Here is a 23,108-nt window from a genome sequence, read left to right on the forward strand (position 1 = left end):
CCGGATTCTGTCCCGGTTGCCCCCCTTCCAGGCCAGCTCTCTGCTGTGGCCCGGGAGTGCAGTGGAGGATGGCCCAGGTGCTTGGGCCCTGCACCCCATGGGAGACCAGGAGAAGCACCTGGCTCCTGCCTTCGGATCAGCGCGGTGCGCCGGCCGCAGCGCACCAGCCGAGGCGGCCATTGGAGGGTGAACCAACGGCAAAAGGAAGACCTTTCTCTCTGTCTCTCTCTCTCACTGTCCACTCTGCCTGTCAAAACAAACAAACAAAAAAAAACACAGATAACTGTTAAACATTGTGTTCTGCATCAAATAACTCATAGATATTAAAATTAATCACTATAGTATATATGAGTATGAAGTTGTTTCACCATTTAATTTGTTGGCATTATATTTATTCCATTAAACAGGATTATCATTAACATCATCTTCTTTATGAAGAAATTGCTAAAGCATTCCATCATGTTTCATGAGAAGGCTACTTCTAAGGCATCAACTTGACTCAACCCCTCTCAGTATGAATGCCCCAAGCTTCAAAAAGGCTGGTGAAAACGTAGGAAGCGATACCCCCTCAAGTGCTTTCCCAGAGGTCCTCTTCTGAACAGTGAAGTATGAGTGACATTGACATGGGCATTCCTACTCACGATATATGTAGCATTCTACGGCACAGATTCAATAATACACAACCATATACCTCAGTGAGACTCCTCATATTGTTTTTGTCAAGTGTGAATATTCTGATGCACATTGAGCACTGATTTCTGCACAAAGCCTTTCCCACAAACTGTACACTTGTAGGGTTTGATTCCAGTATGTGTTGTTTGATGCTTATTCAAATTTGACCTGCCAGTAAAGGCCTTTCCACATTCAACACACACATAAGGCTTCTCTCCCGTGTGAATTCGCTGATGCACTTGAAGCTGTGATTTCTTAGTGAAAGATTTCCCACAGTCAGTGCATTCATAAGGTTTCTCTCCAGTATGAATTCTGTGATGCGTAATCAACTCTGACTTCTCTCTAAAGGTCTTCCCACATTCAGAACAGAGGTAGGGCTTTTCTCCAGTATGAATTTTCTGATGTTTACTGAGATTTGACCTTCCACTAAAGGCTTTCCCACATTCAGCACACACATAGGGCTTCTCTCCTGTGTGAATTGGCTGATGCACCAGCAGCTGAGACTTGGAAGTAAATGATTTCCCACAATCACTGCATTCATAAGGCTTCTCTCCAGTGTGAATTCTTTGATGAGTAACAAAGTTTGACTTTCGAATGAAGGCTCTTCCACACTCACTGCATACATAGGGTTTCTCTCCTGTATGAATCTTCTGATGCACGATGAGTATTGATTTTTGATTGAAGGCTTTCCCACATTCGTGACATGCATACTGTCTCTCTCCAGTATGAATTTTCTGGTGTATATTAAGGTGTGACTTCTGGGTGAAGGCTTTTCCACAGGTACTACATTCATAAGGTTTCTCTCCAGTGTGGATTCGCTGGTGAGTAATCAAGTCTGATCGCTGGGTGAAGGCCTTTCCACACTGAGTACATACATAGGATTTCTCTCCTGTATGAGTTTTCTGATGTGTAACCAGGTTTGACCTGTTGGTGAATGCCTTCCCACATTTACTGCACACGTAGGGTTTCTCTCCTGTGTGAATTCGTTTATGCACATGGAGTTGTGATTTGGAAGTAAAGGATTTCCCACAGTGACCACATTTATAAGGTTTCTCTCCAGTATGAATTACTTGATGTGTAATCAGGTGTGTCTTCCGGATGAAGGCTAGCCCACACTGCATGCAAACATAGGATTTTTCTCCTGTATGAATTCTCTTATGCACTGTGAGTGCTGACTTCTGAGTAAAAGCTTTTCCACAGTTAGTGCATTCATAAGGTTTCTCTCCAGTGTGAATTCTCTGATGTATAATTAGTTCTGACTTGTAGGTAAAGGCCTTCCCACATTCAGTACATATAGAAGATTTCTCTCTAACTTGTACTTTCTTTTGTGTAATGAGGTTAGAACTACGGTTGAAGACTTTCCCATATTCAGCACATATATAAGGCTTCCCTGCTGCGTGCATTTCTTGATGTACCTGGAGCTGTGACTTGGAAGTGAAGGATTTCCTACAGTTACTGCATTCATATTGCTTTTCTCTAGTATGACTTCTTTGGTGTGCAATCAAATGTGTCTTCTGGATGAAGGCTTGTCCACATTCCATACATATATAAGATCCCTCACCTGCGTGAATTTTCTGATGCATCTCAAGTGTGGACATTTGTGTGAATGCTTTGCCACAATCGCCAATTTTGTGTTGCGTCTCTCCAGTATCACTATTCGGATACATACTGAGATCTGAGTTAGAAGAGAAGCCTTTCTGACATTTATTGCATTCATTGAGTTTTTCTCCAGAATGAATTCTCTGAAGTCTAAAAAGAGAAGACACTTGAAAAAAAGATTTTCCACATTCATTACATTGACAGGGTTTCTCTTTGGCATGGTTTTTTTGATGTGTCATGAATTCTGGCTTCTGTACAAAAGTTTTCCCACATTCAATACACTCGTAGAGTTTTTCGCCTGTATGATCTTTGAGCTGTGACTTCTGGGTGAAGATTCTTCCAAATTCAGCATATTCACAGGATTTCTCACCAGGATGAATTTTCTGATACAGAGAAGATGCTTGTTTATAACTGAGGAGTTTTCCACACTTTTCATGTTCCCATAATTTCTCCTCTGTTGGAGCACACACATTGTCAGTATGGGAAGAGATTTTACCATACTCAGTCATTACTTTAACATTTTTTGATGTCTTACTTCTATCAAAATTGTGTCAATCTAAATTATGCTTCAAACCATTTACAAATGAGTGGCACAAATGGGGTCATTTGGGTGGAGGAATGTATGGACTCACATAAATTATTTTTTTAATGTCCTTATATTCATAAGGACTCTTTGTAGGCATTATTTTCTTGAAGAAAGCAACATCAGTTAAGGATTTTTTTTCTCTTTACTGATAGCTGTCTATCTGTCCACCAATCTACTAAAATACTTGCAGAATGAAAAACAAGGGGTCTTCAAAAAGTTCATGGAAAATAGCTACTATGAAAAAAACTAGCTATAAATTTCAACAGTCTTTGCACCAACATAAGTTTTTCCCCACAAACTTTTGGAAATATCCCTATCAAATATCAAATTTATGATCACTTTCCCTTTCAATGTGGGAAGGAGCTTATGAGAAATGCATTACTTTAGGTTTGAAACCCAAATTCCTCTTCTGTAAGGAGAAATGGGTGATTTTAGCTCAAAGAACATCTCAGCAGAGGCTGGAGGAGGAGGTACATAGAGAAAAGGGTGAAGGGGAGTAATCTGATGAGGAAGGTAGTGTTGATAAGAAACCTTCAGCGATATAATTCAAACTAGGTGAACAGATTATACTATGTACAGATAGAGAAAAAGGCAAAGAGCAACATATATAGAACAGTGACATTTATATAAACCAATGATACCAATCTCTTAAATTTTATAACATGCATGAATTAGAAAATGGCTTATGGGGCCAGTGCTGTGGCACAGTAGGTTAATCCTCTGCCTGTGGTGCTGGCATCCCATATGGGCGTTGGTTCTAGTCCTAGCTCCTTTTCTTATCCAGTTCTCTGCTGTGGCCTGGGAAAGCAGTAGAAGATGGCCCAAGTCCTTGAGCCCCTGCACCCAAATGGGAGACCAGAGAGGAACACCTGGCTCCTGGCTTTGGATCAGTGCAACTCCGGCAGTTGCAGCTATTTGGGGAGTGAACCAGCGGATGGAAGACCTTTCTCTCTCTCTCTCACTGTCTATAACTCTACCTCTCAAATAAATAAATAAAATCTTAAAAAAAAATCTTTAAATTATACAAATTGGCACATGACCCAGAATCCAAAAACTCAAAGAAGAAATGGCAAAGGTCATCCAGGTAGAAGATCCTTAGCTAGTTATCCAAGAGGTCAATGTCAAGGGTCATATATAAGCAATACAAATAACTTAGAGCCTTCCAGAAGAGTCACCTTAATACCATTTCAAAGTTGTCCATTTTTCTCCTGACTGCTGACATTCACTTCCCTGGCTCCCATCTACCTGTTCATACTCACCTGAACAACTCTGATATCGGCTCTCATTCCACAATGCCCATGGCCCCTTTCCTTGCTCCAACATGAAAATCTCTGGCTCTGGAACTTGATAGCCTGTTCATATGAAATGATGAAGGATTCAGTCCAGCTTATTACATTTCAGAGCACAATCAACAGTCTTATTGTTCATGAGGATTTGTTCTTCAGAAAAGTAACTGTATCTCTAGAAATACAGTATTAAAAGTAACCAAAGGACACAAAATTCTGAACAAATTATCACAATTTGAAATTCATCAACTGAAAACAGTACACTCTTAGGGAGGCCTCCTTTCAGATACCAAGGTGACTGCTTACCTACTGAGAGCAGGTGGCTGAAGGTCTCCTGCATCACATCCCAGTAGAGACTTCTCTGAGCAGGTTCCAGGTGCTGCCATTCCTCACTGCTGAAATCAATAGCCACATCCCTGAAGGACACTGATCCCTGCAAGGGCAAATTCCTGTTCAATGTGAACAGTTAGCTCTGGGGGATACAGAAACTGTAGGAATATCGAGCTTGGGTTTTGTTATTCATTTACTTCCTCTTTTAAAAATTTTTACTTATTTATTTGAAAATCAGAGCCAGAGAGAGAGAAATCTTCCATCTACAAGTTCACTTCCCAGATGGCCACAACAGCTGGGGCTGGGCCAGACCGAAGCCAGGAGCCAGGAGCTTCCTCCAGGTCTCCCACATGGATGTCAGGGACCCAAGTACTTGGCCCATCCTCCACTGTTTTTCCCAGGCCATTAGCAAGGAGCTAGACTGGAAGTAGAGCAGCTAAGATACGAACTAGCACCCACATGGGATGCAGGCATAGCACACAGTAGCTTTACCTGCTATGCCACAATGCTCACCCCAATTTATTTTCTCTTTTAAAAAATGTGTTTGAAAGGCACAGTGACAGAATGAGGGACAGAGGGGGTGGGGATCTTTCACTCTGATTCAATCCTCAAAAGACCACCAGTGGGCAGGCCTGGGCCAGGCTGAAGCCAAGTGCCAAGAACCCCACTCTGGTCTCCCAAATGGTGGCAAGGGCCCAAGTACTTGGAGCATCTTCTGCTGCCTTTCCAGGTGCATCAGCAGAAGCTGGATATGAAGCAGAGTAGCTGGGACGCAAACCATCACTCCAATATGGGACGCAGGTATCTCAAATGTTAGCTTAACCTACTAACCACACCACGGGCCCCAACTGACCTTCTGTTTTGCTTTGTTTTGAAAGATTTATTTACTTTATTTGAAAGACAGAGTTAGAGCCGGCGCCGTGGCTCAATAGGCTAATCCTCCACCTTGCGGCGCCGGCACACCGGGTTCTAGTCCCGGTTGGGGCGCCGGATTCTGTCCCGGTTGCCCCTCTTCCAGGCCAGCTCTCTGCTATGGCCAGGGAGTGCAGTGGAGGATGGCCCAGGTGCTTGGGCCCTGCACCCCATGGGAGACCAGGAAAAGCACCTGGCTCCTGGCTCCTGCCAGGATCAGCGCGGTGCCCCGGCTGCAGCGGCGGCCATTGGAGGGTGAACCAACGGCAAAGGAAGACCTTTCTCTCTCTGTCTCTCTCTCTCTCACTGTCCACTCTGCCTGTCAAAAAAAAAAAAAAAAAAAAAAAGAGTTAACAGAGAGAGAGAGAGAGATTGATTGATTGATTTCCCAGTTGCATTAGCAGGGAGCTGGATCAAAACCTGGAGCAGCCGGACTCCAGCTGGCACCCATATGGTGCCACATATAACCTGCTATACCACAGCACAGGCCCCTTACCGCCTCTTTTTTTTTTTTTTTTGACAGGCAGAGTGGACAGTGAGAGAGAGAGACAGAGAGAAAGGTCTTCCTTTGCCGTTGGTTCACCCTGCAATGGCCGCCGCGGTCGGCGCGCTGCGGCTGGCGCACCGCACTGATCCGATGGCAGGAGTCAGGAGCCAGGTGCTTTTCCCGGTCTCCCATGGGGTGCAGCGCCCAAGCACCTGGGCCATCCTCCACTGCACTCCCTGGCCACAGCAGAGAGCTAGCCTGGAAGAGGGGCAACTGGGACAGAATCCGGCGCCCCAACCGGGACTAGAACCCGGTGTGCCTGCGCCGCTAGGCGGAGGATTAGCCTAGTGAGCCGCGGTGCCGGCTTACCTCCTCTTTTTAAGAACTCAGCCCTGGGCCGGCGCCGTGGCTCACTTGGGTAATCCTCCGCCTGCAGCGCCGGCACCCCGGGGTTCTAGTCCCGATTGCTCCTCTTCCAGTCCAGCTCTCTGCTGTGGCCCGGGAAGGCAGAGGAGGATGGCCCAAGTGCTTGGGTTCCTACACCCACATGGGAGACCAGGAGGAAGCACCTGGCTCCTGGCTTTGCATTGGTGAAGCGCCGGCCATAGAGGCCATTAGGGGAGTGAACCAACAGAAAGAAGACCTTTTTCTCTGTCTCTCTCTCTGTCTATAACTCTGTTTCTCTCTCTCTCTCTCACACTGTCTAACTCTGCCTGGCAAATAATAATAATAATAATAATAATAAAAAAGAACTCAGCCCTGGTGTTCTCACAGAGGCCATGGGGTGGAAGTGGCAGAGACGGTGGCAGTTAGAGTCCCATTGCTGAATCTTACATCTGGGTTCTGGTCATGACCAGCCATGGCCACTGGGGAAATATGATCCAGCAGTATGGCAGATAATCTGTTCAGTCCATAACCCTGTGTTGAGTCCCTCCATCACTACTATAGTGGTTTACTAAAAACATCAGATGTTTCTTAATTTCTTGAAGAAATTAAAGAGTTTCAGCAATATTAGATGACCATGAATTTTATCAATCACCTGATATACAGGTATATGATTTTGATGATAAATGAACAGAACAGGAAGACATGTTGGAAGGAGAACAAACTTCAGTTCTAACATAAGGGATGTTACAAGGGAAGTGACATACCAATTAATTTCTCACCCTTTATGGTTCTGATATAATTGAATTATATCTCTGAAGGTTTCTTATCAACACTACCTTCCTCATCAGATTACTCCCCCTTACCCTTTTCTCTATGTACCTCCTCCTCCAGCCTCTGCTGAGATGTTCTTTGAGCTAAAATCACCCATTTCTCCTTTCAGAAGAGGAATTTGGGTTTCAAACCTAAAGTAATGCATTTCTCATAAGCTCCTTCCCACATTGAAAGGGAAAGTGATCATAAATTTGATATTTGATAGGGATATTTCCAAAAGTTTGTGGGGAAAAACTTATGTTGGTGCAAAGACTGTTGAAATTTATAGCTAGTTTTTTTCATAGTAGATATTTTCCATGAACTTTTTGAAGACCCCTTGTTTTTCATTCTACAAGTTTAGTAGATTGGTGGTCAGCACTATTCGACTACCTAAAGATGAGGAAGAAGACAGGGGAAGAGGATGACAATGGAGGCTGTGGTGGGGAAAATAAATGAAAGAATATAAAGGATTTTTGGGGACAGAAGGATGAAACTCAGTCTTCCATAATGATCCATCACAATCTGTTGCTTTTCAAGATGCCCAAGAAATAATCCCCCATGTTGATGTAAATATTTTGATGCAAACAGTGAAATAGAAGAAGCATGTGAAGAAGATAAAGATTATATTCTATCAGAAGACTGAAAAAAAGATTACGGCAGGCTCAATGTTTCAGGCAGAAAGTCCCATTGGCATTTGTGAATACAAAGAAAATGAAAAAGTTTATCAGCTCCTGTGGGATTCTGAGTACTCACCAGAGGAAAGTTAAAATGATCAACTTCCTTAAGGACACATCTAGAGGATCAGATGATGAGAAAGGGGTGCAAGCAATTCCTGAAGGCTCTCACACGAAAGACAATGAACAGCTTTATAGGAGTTGGTTAAATGCAATGTTGATACAGCAAAAGCATTAATACTCAATGTAAAAGCAGCTAGAGAGGAACTGTCTGTATGGACAAAGAGTGTAGAGCTTTTGAACAGGGTCTGAAAGCCTACAAAAAGGATTTTCACTTGACTTAGAGTAATTCAGTGCAAACAATACAGTACTGCTGCCCGCAGTGCTGGCATCCCATACATGTGCTGGTTCAAGTCCCAGCTCCACTTCCAATCCAGCTCCCTAATAATGTGCCTGGGAAAGCAGTGGAAGATGGTCCAAGTTCCTGGGCCCTGCCACCTACATGAAAGAAGTTTCTGGTTCCTGACTTCAGCCTGGCCCAGCTCTGGCTATTGCGACCATTTGGGAGGTGAACCAGCGGATGGAAAATATCTGTCTCTCCTTCTCTCTCTGAAACTCTTTCAACTAAATAAATGTCTAAAAAATAAAGTACAAACAAGGTCAGTTACTAAATGTATAGCATTCTATTACATTTGGAAACAATATGAACACTATAATCTCATTGCTCTGCAAACACTATTTGGAAAAAAATAAAATCCCCATACTGGTATAATAAACCACTTTGGATGAAAGTGAAAGCACTGCTTTTAGTCTAGCAATGCCCCATGCCCCAATACTTCAAACAGTACTAACAGCCAGAGAAAGGAGATGGCACTAAAAGCAATGGTAATCAAAATAGGGTGTCACCTAAAATACTAACCAAAGAAGAAAAAGTTGAAGGGTTACACATTAATGGACCAAAAGATGGGAATGAGAAGCCACTTCACACAAATATGGATACTAACAGTTGTGAAACAGATAACCCTTATCACTGACCCAAAACTTGCCCATATGACCATAAGGAATGAAAATTATTTTGATGATGAAAGTGAGAGACCTGCAAAATGGTGAAGGATTAACAGCAAAGGAAAAGAAAACCCAGGTTCTTCTGAATTCTTCCAAGCCATCTCACATTGAAGATCTGAAGAACTTGGAAACACAGATGACTAAATTTCAAATATATTTTACTTTCTCTGGAGTAACTAAAATGTTCAGGGTTGACGGGCCACCTTATAAAGCTGATTTCCTATAAGTAGTTAAAAACTGAAAATCTGAATTGGGTCTTCACTTTAGAGAATAAGATAAAAAGACCCTTTTGAGGATACAAAAAAGGGGCCGGCATTGTGGCATAGTGGGTAAACCCACCACCTGCAGTGCCGGCATCCCATATAGGCGCCAGTTCAAGTCCAAGATGCTCCACTTCCCATTCAGCTCTCTGCCGTGGCCTGGGAAAGCAGTAGAAGATGGCCCAAGTCCTTGGACCCCTGCATCTACGTGGGAGACCCAGAAGCAGCTCCAGGCTTCTGGCTTCAGATCAGCTCAGGTCTGGTTGGTGTGGCCACTTGAGGAGCAAACCAGTGGACTGAAGACCTCTCTCTCTGTACCTCTGTGTAACTCTTCCAAATAAATAAATCTTTCAAAAAAACTAAATAAGGGGCCAGCATTGTATCAGCAGGTTAAAGTCCTGGCCTGCAGTGTCAGCATCCCATATGGGCACCAGTTCGAGTCCCAGCTGCTGCTCCACTTCTGATCCAGCTCTCTGCTATGGCCTAGAAAAGCAGTAGAGGATGGCCCAAGTGGTTGGGCCCCTGCACCCACACGAGAAACCCAGAAGCAGCTCCTGGCTCGTGGCTTCGGACCAGCTCAGCACTGGCTGTTGCAGCTATTTGGGGAGTGAACCAGTGGATGGAAGACCTCTCTCTCTCTGTCTCTACCTCTCTTTCAAATAAATAAAATCAATCTTAAAAAAAGATATAAAAATAGTTTAGCAAATTTGAGTGAACTAAAGACCTATATATTCTCAGTTGATGTATTAATCATAAAATTTCACTACAGGGTGATTTTTGCTTAGCTTGATAAAGATGAGTAGAAAATAAAGTTCTAATTTCTGCTTAACATTTTTTCTGAATTTTTTAAATGGCCTTAGACATTTTTCCTCTCCATAAAATTTGAATATTATTAAGAAAACCTTTATATATTCTTAAAGTTATGCTGGCATGATTTATTTTTATATATAGAACTTTAAAAATAAACGTTAACTTTGTGTATATAAAATTGTTGCCATCAATGATGTCTTTCCATATCTTTATTTGGACTTAAGGAAGGTATTCTGTATTTTTCCAGATTCTTTTTAGCTTTTTAAAGATGTTTACATTAGGTAGCTCTTGAGCTGTCCTTTCTTAATATAAAAGTTGGTATAATTTTCTTAATTTGGGGTCTGGTGCTGTGGTCTTTTGCGTCTGTGTGTGTCTAAAATAAATAAACTGACTTTTAAAAAAAAAAGTCTTCAGGGCTGGCAAGCTATGTTGCCACCTACAATGCTGGCATCCCATACCAGTTCGAATTCTGGCTGCTCTGCTTCTGATCTAGTTCCCTGTTAACACAAGTGGGAAAGCAGCAGAGGATGGCCCAAATACTTGTGCCCCTGCCACCCACATAGAAAACCTGTATGGAGCTCTCTGTCCCTGGCAGGAGCTCTTGCCTGGCCCAGATCTGTCAGTTGTGGTCATTTGGAGTGAACCAGAAGGTGGAAGATCTCTTTGTCACTTGCTTTTCCCCTCTGATATAATAAACAAACCTTTAAAAAGCAGCAGCAAGTCTATTTTACCTAGGGTCCTAACTTAAAAAAAAAAAAAAAAAAGCAGATGAAGAGGATCACACTAGAAATAAACTGTCACACAACAGAACACTTTCAATATAATTCAAGGAATTCACTATAAAATCACTTAAAATAATTAGGGGTAAAAGAGCCAAGAAAAAAAAAGAAATAATATTTAAAAAGATAGGCTAAGGAAACAGTTACGGACATTTTTGTAAAAATAAACTGGTAAAACTCAGTAAAGAAGTGCTAAGGAAAAAAAAAGATGTTCTCCCTGAAAATAATTAAAGAATCCTGCTAAATTACAAAAGGTAGAGAAGAGCACATCAAGTGTTTATTATTCACAGTAGAAACTGAAGATACAGTGTTAATGCTATAAAGATAATGCTTAAAGAAAAAATAAAAATGTATCTAAGCATTTCAAATTGCTAGAAGGGTCACAAAAACAATGCAAACCTACAGAGGACATAGAGAATGATATATAAAAGAAGTGTTCATATCACAAGTAGAATATAACCTGCACCTTTCCAATGCAAAAGGACCCTGACAGTGACAATAAAAGGATGAACAAGGGCATTATTTGGAAATGCCAGCAGAGAGGAAACAAGAGCTTCTACTTAATATTAGAGCTGAATTCTAAGGGAAAAATATTAAACGTAACAATTTAGAATGAATTTCTTTCTTTCTTTCTTTTTCTCTTTTTTTTTGACATGCAGAGTGGAGAGTGAAAGTGAGAGTGAGAGTGAGAGTGAGAGAGAGAGAGAGAGAGAGAGAGAGATAAAGGTCTTCCTTTACCGTTGGTTCACCCTCCAATGGCCGCTGCGGCCGGCGCACCACACTGATCCGAAGCCAGGAGCCAGATGCTTCTCCTGGTCTCCCATGCGGGTGCAGGGCCCAAGGACCATCCTCCACTGTACTCCCAGACCACAGCAGAGAGCTGGCCTGGAAGAGGGGCAACCGGGAAAGAATCTGGCACCCCAAGCAGGACTAGAACCCGGTGTGCTGGCGCCGCTAGGTGGAGCATTAGCCTATTGAGCCCGGGCGCCAGCCAGAAGACCTCTCTTTCTGTCTCTACCTTTCTCTCTAACTCTGTCTTTCAAATAAATAAAATAAATCTTTAACAAAAAAAAAAAAAAAGGAATTTAAGATAAAAACCAACTAAAGGGTTAAAGGATGGTTCATACTTAGAAAAGAAATAATATACAAATAACCGTAAAAACTGTTAGCATTTAACAACCTATCTTTGAACTCTATTAAGCAAGTGAGAACAGAAATGGTAAATATACCATTGCTATTGTATAAACTTCTCCCAAAACTTACTGATCATAGCAGACTCCTGTAAGGTTTACCAAGGTTCACCTTGTAGCATTCCTTTGCCACCAAAGAGCCAAACTGTGACATTTTGTCTATTCACTCCTGGTTAATGGCTTTGAATGAAGATGACATTATCTCTGACAGGCCAGTGTTTTCTTCAGGATTCAAGCACCATTCAATTCCAGGTTCACTTGGCGGCAGCCCTCAGAATTCAAAGGTATTCTGATCTTCCCACAGTCCTTAAGGTAGGATGTTAAGTTAAAGCAGCCTTTGACAGCTGGGAGTTAGCCTGGAACTATCAGGTAGGCCTCAGTGTTACTAAGAGCCAGACTCCCACTACATTTGAATGAAACCCTGAAATGAAATTTTTCTACCTTTTATGCATCCAACAGAAAATGAAGACATGACAAGAATGGCCGCTGTAATGCTGTTTATTTTACCAAATAAACAATAAATAAGATGCAAAAGTATGTTCAATATATAATTTTTATGAAATCAAAAGAAAAACAATGTTGTAGTTGTTTGTACCTGAATACAGAACTAAGCAGTTAAAAAAAAACTAAGAAAACCTTTCACCTGTACTGGGAAAAATGGTCAGGTTGGGGACACAGGTAGGTGAACCACATGTGGTAGAATGAGAAGGCCATGCCAAGATGGCCGCTGGCAAGTGAGTGCCAGTTACTCAGGAAAGGCTTTGGAAACCTCCTGGGAAACTCCCTGGGAAACCACCTGGCAGTGGAGCCTGCCTGGCAACAGGCTGTGATTGGTTAGGGCATAAACTGCCCCTTGACTGGATTGGTTGCCTCGGCTATATAAGCTGCTGGACCAATTGAAATAAATGAGCCTGCCAGCTGCTCACCTCTGGCCCACTTTCACCCGACTCCCAGGGTCTGTGTGGTGACTCCGCGCCTCTTGCCCCCACCATGCTCCTCCTCTCAGAACAAATCCACTGCAACATCTGGCACCAATGTGACAGGACAATGCGTGTCGGACTCAGCCAGTTCCCCCCTTGATTTCAGCAGAATTCGGAACCAAGTCATCTTCCCTCACTCAAGAGAGATGACACTCAGGAGACACCGTGTGGGAATACAGTGTTGACCTAACAAATCAAGGAAGTCCCCCACTAAGCACAGGACATACGTAAGATCTGATACACCACTGTCTGTTCATCTAACGTAGGGAATCCCCTGCATAATGCCATCAGCCGCTGAGGGGCTTTCCTTTGGCTAGAGTTGGTGTGGCGTGCTGCTCTTAAGTGCTCAAACATGGGAAAGATACCCCCCTCTCAGAAGCCCACATAGATTACCAAACATAGGCAGTGGAGAAACACAATGAATCTGTGAGGAAAACAGCCTGTCACTCCAGGCCTCTGCCTCACAAGTAACAGTTGATGACTTAGGGAGAGAGAGCTCTGACAGTGAAAATGACATGACAGTGGACAACGCAACAATGCCTAGTCAGCCACCCCCTAAATATCCGTGGGATGAACTTAGACAATCTTGAGGCAATAACCCATGCGAGGTCATCCTATCTGCACCCAGTGAGGATCCCCACATTTGTAGCAATCCCTGGGCACCCCAGGCTCTCAGGGCAGCCGCTAGACCCCATCCTACCTGCATGCTTGCTGTTAATGTAGGAGCGGACACAGAATTCAGGCCCTGGATTCCAACGCCTGTAAATCACCTTACTATGCTAAAAAAAGGCTTCTCGAGTCAGGTTCCGACTCTCCCTACTTTGAACAGGTGCTCACACAATGGGCAGCAGACCTTCAAACTCATTTTGACTGGGTTGCACTGCTCAAAGCATGTTTGTTGAGACCACAGTTCTTACAGTGGAAAGCCTCCTATCAGGAAGAGGCTGAAACTATGGCAAGGAATAATGCTGCCTACGGGATTGCAATAACCTTTGATATGCTTACAGGCCGTGGCACCTACATATATCCTCATGAACAGGCCCGCGTTGGAGTAGTTGTCTATTTTGATCAGGTTAGAGATTTGGCACTTACAGCCTTAAAAAATATAAATCCTCCTAATTATAGTCAGCTTTTTAGAAACCTAGTTCAAGGCCCAGGCGAATGGTTCCCAGATTTCCTTGCCAGAGTCTTGGAGGCAGTGGAGAAAAGATTACCACTTGGCCCTGATCAAGACAATCTGGTCACACAATTAGCTTGGGAAGGTGCTACCAAAGAGGCAAAAGCTGCAATTGCCCCAGTCCGTAATAAAGACTTTTCTAAATGGATAGTAGCTATAAAGGAGGTAAACCCTGCTGATACAACCATACAGGCCCTAACTGCGGTCATTAAACTGAACACAAGGAAGTCTAATGATCCTCCGGTTTGCTGGGCATGTCAGGAAATGGGACACTTATGGTGAAACTGCCCAAATGCTGACAGACGGGGTAAGCCCAAAACGCTGTGTCCCAGATGTAAAAAAGGCTTTCATTGGGCAAAAGATTGCAAGACTAACCCTTTAAACTCCCAGTAGGGCGGCCCTCAGCCCAGCAAATAAGAGTGAGTCCCACCACCATTAACTGATCGATGCCTATCTTCAATCTGAGGCCAAAATTAACCCTATATTTAGATGACATTGCTTTTGTGGGTTTAATCGATATGCAGGCAGATGCCACTGTCTTGAAAGCTAGGAACGCAAGGAAAATGCAACACTGGAAGACAGCGGCCGGGCCTGACCTCCAAGGTGTTAGAGGATTAAAATTTGTTGATTGGGTCATCACGCCTGTAACGTGGCGAGATGACAATGGAGATACGGGAACCATTTTTCCGCTAATTGCTGAGGTTTCCATGACCTTATGGGGGAGAGGTGTGCTCTCACAAATGCAAGCAGTCCTTACTACGGATCATAAATCTCCACAAGCCAACAGCTTTAATGGAGAGCCTACAAGTAAGATTCATCCCCAATTCTAGGAGCCACTGCTCACCTCACACAAAAGCCAGGCCCAATCCCCACTGAATGGGAAAAAACAGGAAACATCTGGGTAGGGCAATGGCCAATATTACAACCCAAACTTGGCATCCTTAGAGAACTGGTACAGGAACAATTAGAAAAAGAACACAAAGAGCCCTCCACTAGCCCTCATAACACACCCATTTTTGTGATACCAAAGAAACAGGGAAAATATAGGCTACTACAGGATTTGAGAGCCATCAACAAAATCATAAAAAAGATGGGAACATTCCAGGCTGGCATTCCCCATCCAGGGGCCATTCCTAATGGATACCATATAGTTACCATTGATATCAAAGATTGCTTCTTTTCCATTCCCATCACGGAGGAGGATAAGGCCTACTTCGCCTTTACTGTATGGGAGGCCAATTTCCAGCTCCCCGCAAAAAGATTTCAGTGGACAGTACTCCACAAGGCATGAAAAATAGCCCTGCCATTTGCCAAAGATACGTTTCTCATGTGACCAGCACACTTAAAGATCAGTGCTTGGTCATACATTATGTGGATGATATCTTACTTGCTCACGACAATGCAGCAACTCTGAAGGCCTAAGTGAGACAGTAAGAAATTTACAATTCCTGGGTTTGTCTGTTGTCACGGAAAAGGTATAACATTTTCCTCCCATTCAATTCCTAGGTTATCAAACCTCTTCGCATGTATCTCCAATGGGGCCAACCTAAAAGTCAAGCATAAATACTCACTGAATGAATTTCAGCAACTATGCAGCCAAATCAGTTGGCTGAAGCCCTTCCTTCCCCAAACACCTGCAGAGCTTAGACCACTATTGGATTTACTAAGGGGAATAGCCCTTTCTCAAAAATCACATTGACATCAGCAGCCAAATCCACTGTAGAAAAGATCAACACACAGTTGTCAAATTTAAAAACCCTGGCCGGCGCTGCGGCTCAATAGGCTAATCTCCTCCGCCTTGCGGCACTGGCACACTGGCTTCTAGTCCCGGGTCGGGGACCCGGATTCTGTCCTGGTTGCTCCTCTTCCAGGACAGCTCTCAACTGTAGCCCGGGAGTGCAGTGGAGGATGGCCCAAGTCCTTGGGCCCTGCACCCACATGGGAGACCAGGAGAAGCACCTGGCTCCTGGCTTTGGATCAGTGCGGTGCGCCAGCCACGGCAGCCACTGGAGGGTGAACCAACGGTAAAGGAAGACCTTTCTCTCTCTCTCTCTCTCACTGTCCACTCTGCCTGACCAAAAAAAAAAAAAATAAAAAAAAAAAATAAAAACCTTTAGATATGACCCTCGAGTGCCTCTATTTGCCATAACCCTATCTACCCTCAAGGTCCCCTTAGGAGTTATTTGACAACAATACGGACCACTTTTTTGGGCTCACATAGCCTGGAGCAAGTGTCGAAAAATAGTTAACAAAGTAGATGCCATCCTTATGATGGGACTTAAATTAAGATATTATGCCAATAAGATATTTAACACAGAGCAAGACATAGTGGTCCTACCTCTATCACAATTAGAACTATCCACACTGATGCAGAACAGCACGCTCTTTCAAACTTTAATGATACATTTCCCAGGACAGGTTGACAATCACCTGCAAGTGGACAGACTACCCCAGATGTTACAAACCTTAGAAATAGACTATCCAAAACATGCTTTCCCTGCTAATCAACATATTCCCATGGCACCGTGTGCGTTTATGGATGCCAACAAATCACTGTTTGGAATAGTGATCTACTCCTCAACAGAAAAGATCCATGTAGAACCCCACGGGGGATCAGCACAGTTGGGAGAAATAAGGGAATAGTCAAGGATCTACTCCTTAGCCAGGATGGGCCAGTAAATATATTTTCAGATAGCATATACTCAGTACAGGTAGCAAAGACGACCCATTTTGCGGTCTTTATCCCGACCAATAAACCAACTGATCAAATGCTCACAACACCTAAAGAGCTAACTGAGAATAGAAAACACCCACGGTATATCTCACACATAAGATCACATACTGGGTTACCTGGCTTTATTTTCCAAGGCAACGAAAAGGTTGATCGTCTTATCTCCTGCAACACGGCTTCCTTTGGACACCTACAACAAGCCTGTACTCTACACCAAAAATTTCATATGTCAGCAAACAACATAAAATCACTTTTCCTGGAGCTAACAATGAGCCAATGCAAACACCTAGTGCACTCTTGCAAGAATTGTGCCCGCCTCGCCCCGTCAGGCCCACTGCAACAAGCAGGAGTGAACCCGTGAGGCCTTGCTCCTAAGAAGCTCTGGCAAGTGGAAGTCACCCACATTAACTCCTTTGGTAAACTTAAGTTTGTCCATGTGATGGTAGATACTTATTCAAAGGCTGCATTTGCAACAGCCCAATCCAGAGAAAAGGCTAGAAAAGTGATAAAGGCGGTTAAGTCAGCCATGCTGGTCCTTGGTGTCCCCTGGACCATAAGACAGATAACAGGCCAGCGTATGCATCATAGGAATTTAATTCCTTCCTGAGGTCCTGGAACATACAGTCTGCCACAGGTATTCCATACAACCCACAGGGACAGGCAATCACTGAAAGAACTCATAAGGTAATTAAAGATCTCCTTCAAATACAGAAAAACAATCATATGCCCTCAGACCCACAGCTTGCTTTGACTGAGGTCCTTTTCACTATCAATTTTCTTACTTTTCATTCCCAAGGGATCAGCCCAGCTTATAAATACTGAGGATCCTTTCCATCCCAGACCCCGGCCCCTATGGTTAGGGGGAAATACCCCTGACAGGAGAATGGAAGAGACCACACCCTCTGCTATCCAAGGGCCGAGGATATGCTTGTGTCTTTCCAGAGAATGCGGCACAGCCCATTTGGGTACCAGCCAGAAACATCCAGCCTGCAACTGACAGCCAACCAGAACCAGCTGAACAAGACTGAGAATTGCCTTGTTAGCAGACACATCTGCTACCGATTGTCAAGCTGCTGCCCTATCATCTTACCCTGAGGAACTGCCCATAGCCACATCCGCTACTGCTTTATACCCCCCTAGCTCTGGTCAGCCACTCGAACGGCCCACAGCCTGTGTGTGGTCACGCCATTCCTGATTACCATTGTTCCTCATTCCTACCCCATCTGAGCAAGCACACCAGAGGTCTCCCATTTTGAGGGTTGATTAGTCAAGGACGGGTAAGATCCCCTGGGGCACAGCCATGTACACAGACCAAATGGAAATGGGGTCAACAATGGTATGGCCATTGCTCAAAAATAAACGAAAGGGAGAAATGTGGTGGAATGAGAAGGCCATGCCAAGGTGGCCGTTGGCAAGTGAATGTCAGTTACTCTAGTATGGCTTCGGAAACCCCTTGGGAAACCACCTGGCAATGGAGCCTGCCTGGCAACAGGCTGTGATTGGTTAGGGCATAAATCGCCCCTTGACTGGATTGGCTACTTCAGCTATATAAGCTGCTGTACCAACTGAAATAAACAAGTCTGCAGGCTGCTCGCCTCTGGCCCGCTTTCACCTGACTCCCAGGGTCTGTGTGGTGACTCCGCGCCTCTTGCCCCCACCACGCTCCTCCTCTCAGAATGAATCCACAGCAACAACCATACTTCCATTTTTACCTTGAATTTCTTTCACCATAATTCTTGCATGTTGCTTTTTATATTTCTGATTTCTGAACTGTATGTACTGCCTATTCAAAAAATTAGACTGTTTCTAATAAACAATCATAATATCTTCAGAGCAATAAGAAATACATGATAACCATAAAATAAGAACAGAACACCTATAGAAAAGAATATTTAGGTGTTGGCATTGTGGCACAATGGATTAGGTCACTGCTAGGGACTCCCTTGGCAATTCCACATCTGCAACTGAGTCCTGCCTCCCCCTCAGATTCAGCTTCCTGCCAATCAGTGTGCACCCTCAGAGGTAGCAGGATGTGGTTCCTGCCACCCCTGTGGGAGACTCAGATGAAGTTTCTGGCTCCTGGCCTTGGTTTCACCAGTCCCAGCTGTTTCAGGCATTTCGGGAGGGAACCAGCAGATGCAAAAATCTCTTTCCCTCTCTGTTGTTCTGCCTTCCGAATAAATAAAAGTAAGTATACTTTAAAATATATTTAGACAACTAGAATTTTTGAAAATTAAAACACAGAATTAAAATGGTGATACCAGCCATGAGAAGCTCAATAGAAGGACTAGAAACAAAATTGACAAAGTTTCCCAGAAAGAAGAGTAGCAAAGAAATAGAAAATAGTGGAGAAAAGTGGAGAACCAGCATCTGATAAACAAAATTTCAAAAATAGGAATACAGAAAATATTTGTATATGAGGAGGAAGTTTAGAAGGAAAATGGAGAAATATTTCAAAACCCCATTCAAAAGTGATTTATAACCAGGAATCTTATCTGTGGCCAAAAGATCTAAACAGTGTGATAATCAAATTTTCATTCACAGTTCACCTCTCCAATGTCTTACATCTGGTCTTGCAAGTTAACACCCACGTGTTGCTCATTCTTGACAAAAAGATCAAAATTTGTTTTAGGAGCACCAGGGTCTACAGTCTGGCTACTTCCTGGCCCATCTGACTGCCCTGAGATTCTGCTGACAGATCAGAGATATCTATTTCTAGAATCAATCCCCACACCCTGGGACTCCTCACCTCTGAAGCCAGGGCTGGGGGCTGCTTGGATGAGGTGCAATTAGCTGGCATGGCCACACTGGGTCTCATTCCTTGTTCTCTCAGGGGCTGAGAGCTTAGTGCTCATCTATAAAGTCAAGCAAAACTGCTGGGAAGAGGCAGCTGGACTCCAAAGGAAGATCTGGCCCAGGCCTCTCCAAGAGACATCAAAGACACCTGGAAAGACAATAGCACATAGTCAGTCATTCAACATTACCACATAATCCCTGCCTGGGCACACTAAGATTCAAGTCCCTGGGATAGAAGGTACAAAGCAGTAGTTCTCAAACTCAAACTATCCATTCGAATCACCTAAAGGGGTTGTTAAAACAGATAAAAACTCTCAACCTCACCCCCTACACTTTCTGATTCAGTATTTCAAAGACTTGGCTCAAGAATTTGCATTTCTAAGGCCCAGGTGATCTTGAAACTGTTGGTCCAGGGACCATATTTTGAGAGAGAGGACTGAGGAGAATAGAGTTCAACAAAATCTGCGATAGCCATTAGTCATGGGAAAAACCATGGGAGTCGGAGGAACATTACTGCAGAACTGAACACCAGCTCAGTAATTTTCAGCTATGAAAATATGAACAAGTTTCTTCAGTATCAGTTTTAAAACTGAGGATGAAAATGCCTATCTCATAGCCATGAAAATCAAATGAGATGATGGTTGTAAAGTGCTAACCACCTCACTGGCACAGGAGAATCATGCAATAAATATTAGCCTTTACCATATTCTTATGAAGTAAATTTATAAAAAATTAAAAAGCATGTAATCAAACAGATAAAATAAGCATACCAAACAACTGTTATTTACATGTCACAGAAGTGGTATTTGTGCACAAGACATTCACTGCAAAAATGGTGCTGTTTCATCCACCTGAAACAAAACATCACACTAGTCAGTCAGTAGACACATCCTAATAGGACTGAACAGTTAGATATCTGTATTTTTTAAATCTCAAAAAAACATTAAAATAAATTTTAGTAGTATATTTTTGTGTGCCATTGAGGTGGGCTGGGAGGAATGTTACACCTAAAATTCAGCAACTATAAAAGTAAAGGGCAGTTATCTCTAGACGATACTCCCTAATAATGTTACAATACACCATAAAAATCAACATGAAGTTATATGCATAATTTTTAATTATGTGACAACAGGCTATTTCTAATTAAAAAATATAGGAGTGGGCATTTGGTGCAGCAATTAAATTGCCACTTGGTACACCTGCATCCCATATCAGAGTGTCTGGGTTGGAGTCGCAGCCCTGCTCCCAATTCCAGATTCAACTAATGAGCACTCCAGGAGGCAGCAGGTGATGGCTCAAGGACTTGGGTCCCTGCAACCCACCTGAGAGCTCTGGGGCTCCCAGCTCCCAGCTGCAGGCATTTGGAAAGAGAACCAGCAGATGAGAGGGTTTTGTTTTTTGTTTTTTTTTTTTTTCTCTGTCTTCTCCCTTTCTGCCTCTCAGATAAAACTAATGAATAATTTGAAAATTTTTTAAATCTAGCAATCACTAGGAAAAAAAAGAGCAGGAAAAAAATCTGGACAAGAAAATGAAAATTCACAGAATAGGAAACAAGTGACAATTAACCTAAAAGATTCCAACTTCACTAACAGCAAAATATATTAGATCAACTAAACCTCACTGCCTCTTAGAACTGTAAAAACTAAAAATGTAGTTGGCAGCCAGGAATTCAAATGTTAGAAAACATCTGGGAAAATGAGCTGCTTTATAAATTGTTGACAGAAGCCTCAATTGTTATATTATCTTTTGAGCTATTTAGTCAGGTCTATTATTTAACAATACACATAATTGTACCTAATAATATACTTTCAAAAATATAAAGCAGAAACGGCCAGAATAAGTGGACATATCACTTAGCCAATGTATTCTACCTTCTTCTGTAATTCAGCAGACAAAATAATCCAAAAGGAGCTAATATTAAATATATGCTTAATATTACTAATTAAATTAATAAGTTTAAAGCATTTAAATTTAAATATATGCTTAATATATAACATACAACAAGGACATACATTGTTTTTAGGCTATAAAGCCATTTTTTCAACTCAAGTATTAGCTAGAGAAATTAACTGGAACAGAAAATGCACTTTTAATAATGGGTCAAAAAAAAAAAACCTTAACACTTTTTAAAGGACAACTTCAATTTGGACAATAAAAAATGCTACACACCAAAGCTTTTCAATCTTTATATTTAAAAAAAAAAAAAACTGAAAACTAAACAGCTTAATTTTCAACTCAGGTTAGAAAACTAGCTGAATACAAATCCCACAGACTCCCCATTACTGACCCTACAGGCCTCATTCATTGACCACCGAATCCCATGACTAACCCTCCACCCCCAAATCCCAACACCTCATCCCTGAAAGCCCCTCACTGTCAAGAGAAAACGCCTGTCACAAACATTAACGGCTGCCAGCCTCTGCCAGCATTTAACTCAGGGACCACCATCACTAACTCCAAGACACCTCTCCCCCACTCCATTACAGACCCCACAGAATCCCTAGTCGCGACCAACCAAAATCGTCTCAGAGACCTCTTGACGTTAAAATATGGAAATGCGTACTCTACTCGGTAGCAGCGAAAAAGCCTTTGAGAACCACTTCCTTTCACGGTCCGCCTTCCAATACCGCCCCTTCCGGCCAGTGGTACCACGCATGCGCGGAATTCCCTTTGCGGTCACGTGGTGCCAACAATCACTATGGCGTAGAAGCGTCGTTAAGAGACATTGTCCCGTTTCCGTAAGGGGCGCCATTGGGTAGAGAACGTGGCGGCGCCCGAACGGAGCCTCTGCGTGTGGGCCGCCATCTTGGAGTTGTATCCGTTCCGTAGAGCGGAAGAACTGAACTCAACAGGATTCACGGAGGGGCAGGGATTGTCATATAGAACGCGGACATGCAGGGAGGGGCACGGTGCTGGAGATAGGATCTGGAGCTCTATTTTATATCTAGGACCGTCAGTCACCAGTTTGGAGCCGGCGCTTTGCGGGAAACAATTATCCGCTGGGAGAAACCACAGGGAAACGCGGCCGGGGGTCGAGGGGGGTTGGAGACAAAGGAAGAAATCGGGGTGGTACAATCCACTTTGAGGAAAACAGGATGGGCAAAACCCCAGCAAGACTAAGACACGCTGGAATGGGCAGTACGCAGCTGAGAGTGTGCTGTAGCCTCTAACGGGAGAAACTACCTTGGAAGATAGGGTGGAAAGCCGCAAAGGGGCGACACGTCAAGGTACCCCTTACTGAAGGGTTGGTGGAGGGGCTACAAGCTTGAATCCCCATCAGTCTCCATTAGCCTCCTCCCTATTGCAAGTTAAAAACTACGTAGGCAGCAATAATTTTAAAAATAACTAAATGGTGTTTCATATGGGCCAGGTGTGGCTAAAAGCACCTAAAGAAAACTTCGATATTTCAACTTACTTATAATTAAAAGTATAAACAATGTCCTTACTACGTAAATGACGCCTTCAGTCCATTCTCTCATTCTTCCCTCAGCTTCTATGTGGAAGCTGTGAAGCAGGTAACATTCCCCTTGCCTCTGCCCACACCACACTTAGTTGTCAAGAGTTCTTTCATCTCTCC

At 43.2% G+C, this 23,108-nt stretch overlaps 1 protein-coding gene and 2 pseudogenes across 14 annotated transcripts; 2 read left to right on the forward strand and 1 right to left on the reverse strand.

The window, feature by feature from the left end:
* Window positions 1–370: 370 nt before the first annotated feature.
* LOC100346269 (uncharacterized) lies at window positions 371–22,229 on the reverse strand. Of its 14 annotated transcripts, none has more exons than XM_070062276.2 (6): window positions 22,095–22,229; window positions 20,320–20,382; window positions 19,485–19,679; window positions 4,450–4,592; window positions 4,117–4,209; window positions 371–2,725 (listed from the first exon to the last, which is right to left on the reverse strand). In XM_070062276.2, exons 4-6 carry the CDS (start codon window positions 4,481–4,483, stop codon window positions 720–722), a joined length of 2,133 nt encoding a protein of 710 aa, XP_069918377.1. In that variant the 5' UTR covers window positions 4,484–4,592; window positions 19,485–19,679; window positions 20,320–20,382; window positions 22,095–22,229; the 3' UTR covers window positions 371–719. The 14 variants fall into 14 exon arrangements, with proteins under 14 accessions (XP_069918377.1, XP_069918370.1, XP_089175372.1 ...); XM_070062269.2 differs by having other exon boundaries at window positions 4,450–4,576; window positions 20,302–20,382; XM_089319246.1 differs by having other exon boundaries at window positions 4,450–4,576; window positions 22,065–22,180.
* Window positions 7,242–8,087, forward strand: LOC108176764 (mesoderm induction early response protein 1 pseudogene; annotated as a pseudogene).
* On the forward strand, window positions 8,143–8,952 carry LOC138846729 (mesoderm induction early response protein 1 pseudogene; annotated as a pseudogene).
* Window positions 22,230–23,108: the final 879 nt, after the last annotated feature.

This window comes from Oryctolagus cuniculus, chromosome 18 (genome assembly GCF_051225735.1).
Source record: "Oryctolagus cuniculus isolate XC-2025 breed Fujian yellow rabbit chromosome 18, ASM5122573v1, whole genome shotgun sequence".
Classification (NCBI taxonomy): Eukaryota; Metazoa; Chordata; class Mammalia; order Lagomorpha; family Leporidae; genus Oryctolagus; species Oryctolagus cuniculus.

Bases quoted from the DNA above. Each gene is read 5' to 3' on its own strand.
- LOC100346269 (XM_070062273.2), bottom strand. From the start codon at position 19,553: ATGAGACCCAGTGTGGCCATGCCAGCTAATTGCACCTCATCCAAGCAG. The intron at 4,577-19,484 runs GTGAGGAGTCCC...TTGCCCTTGCAG, and splicing joins CCCCAGCCCTGGCTTCAGAG to GGATCAGTGTCCTTCAGGGA. The intron at 4,210-4,449 runs GTAAGCAGTCAC...TCATATGAACAG, and splicing joins CAGCCACCTGCTCTCAGTAG to GCTATCAAGTTCCAGAGCCA.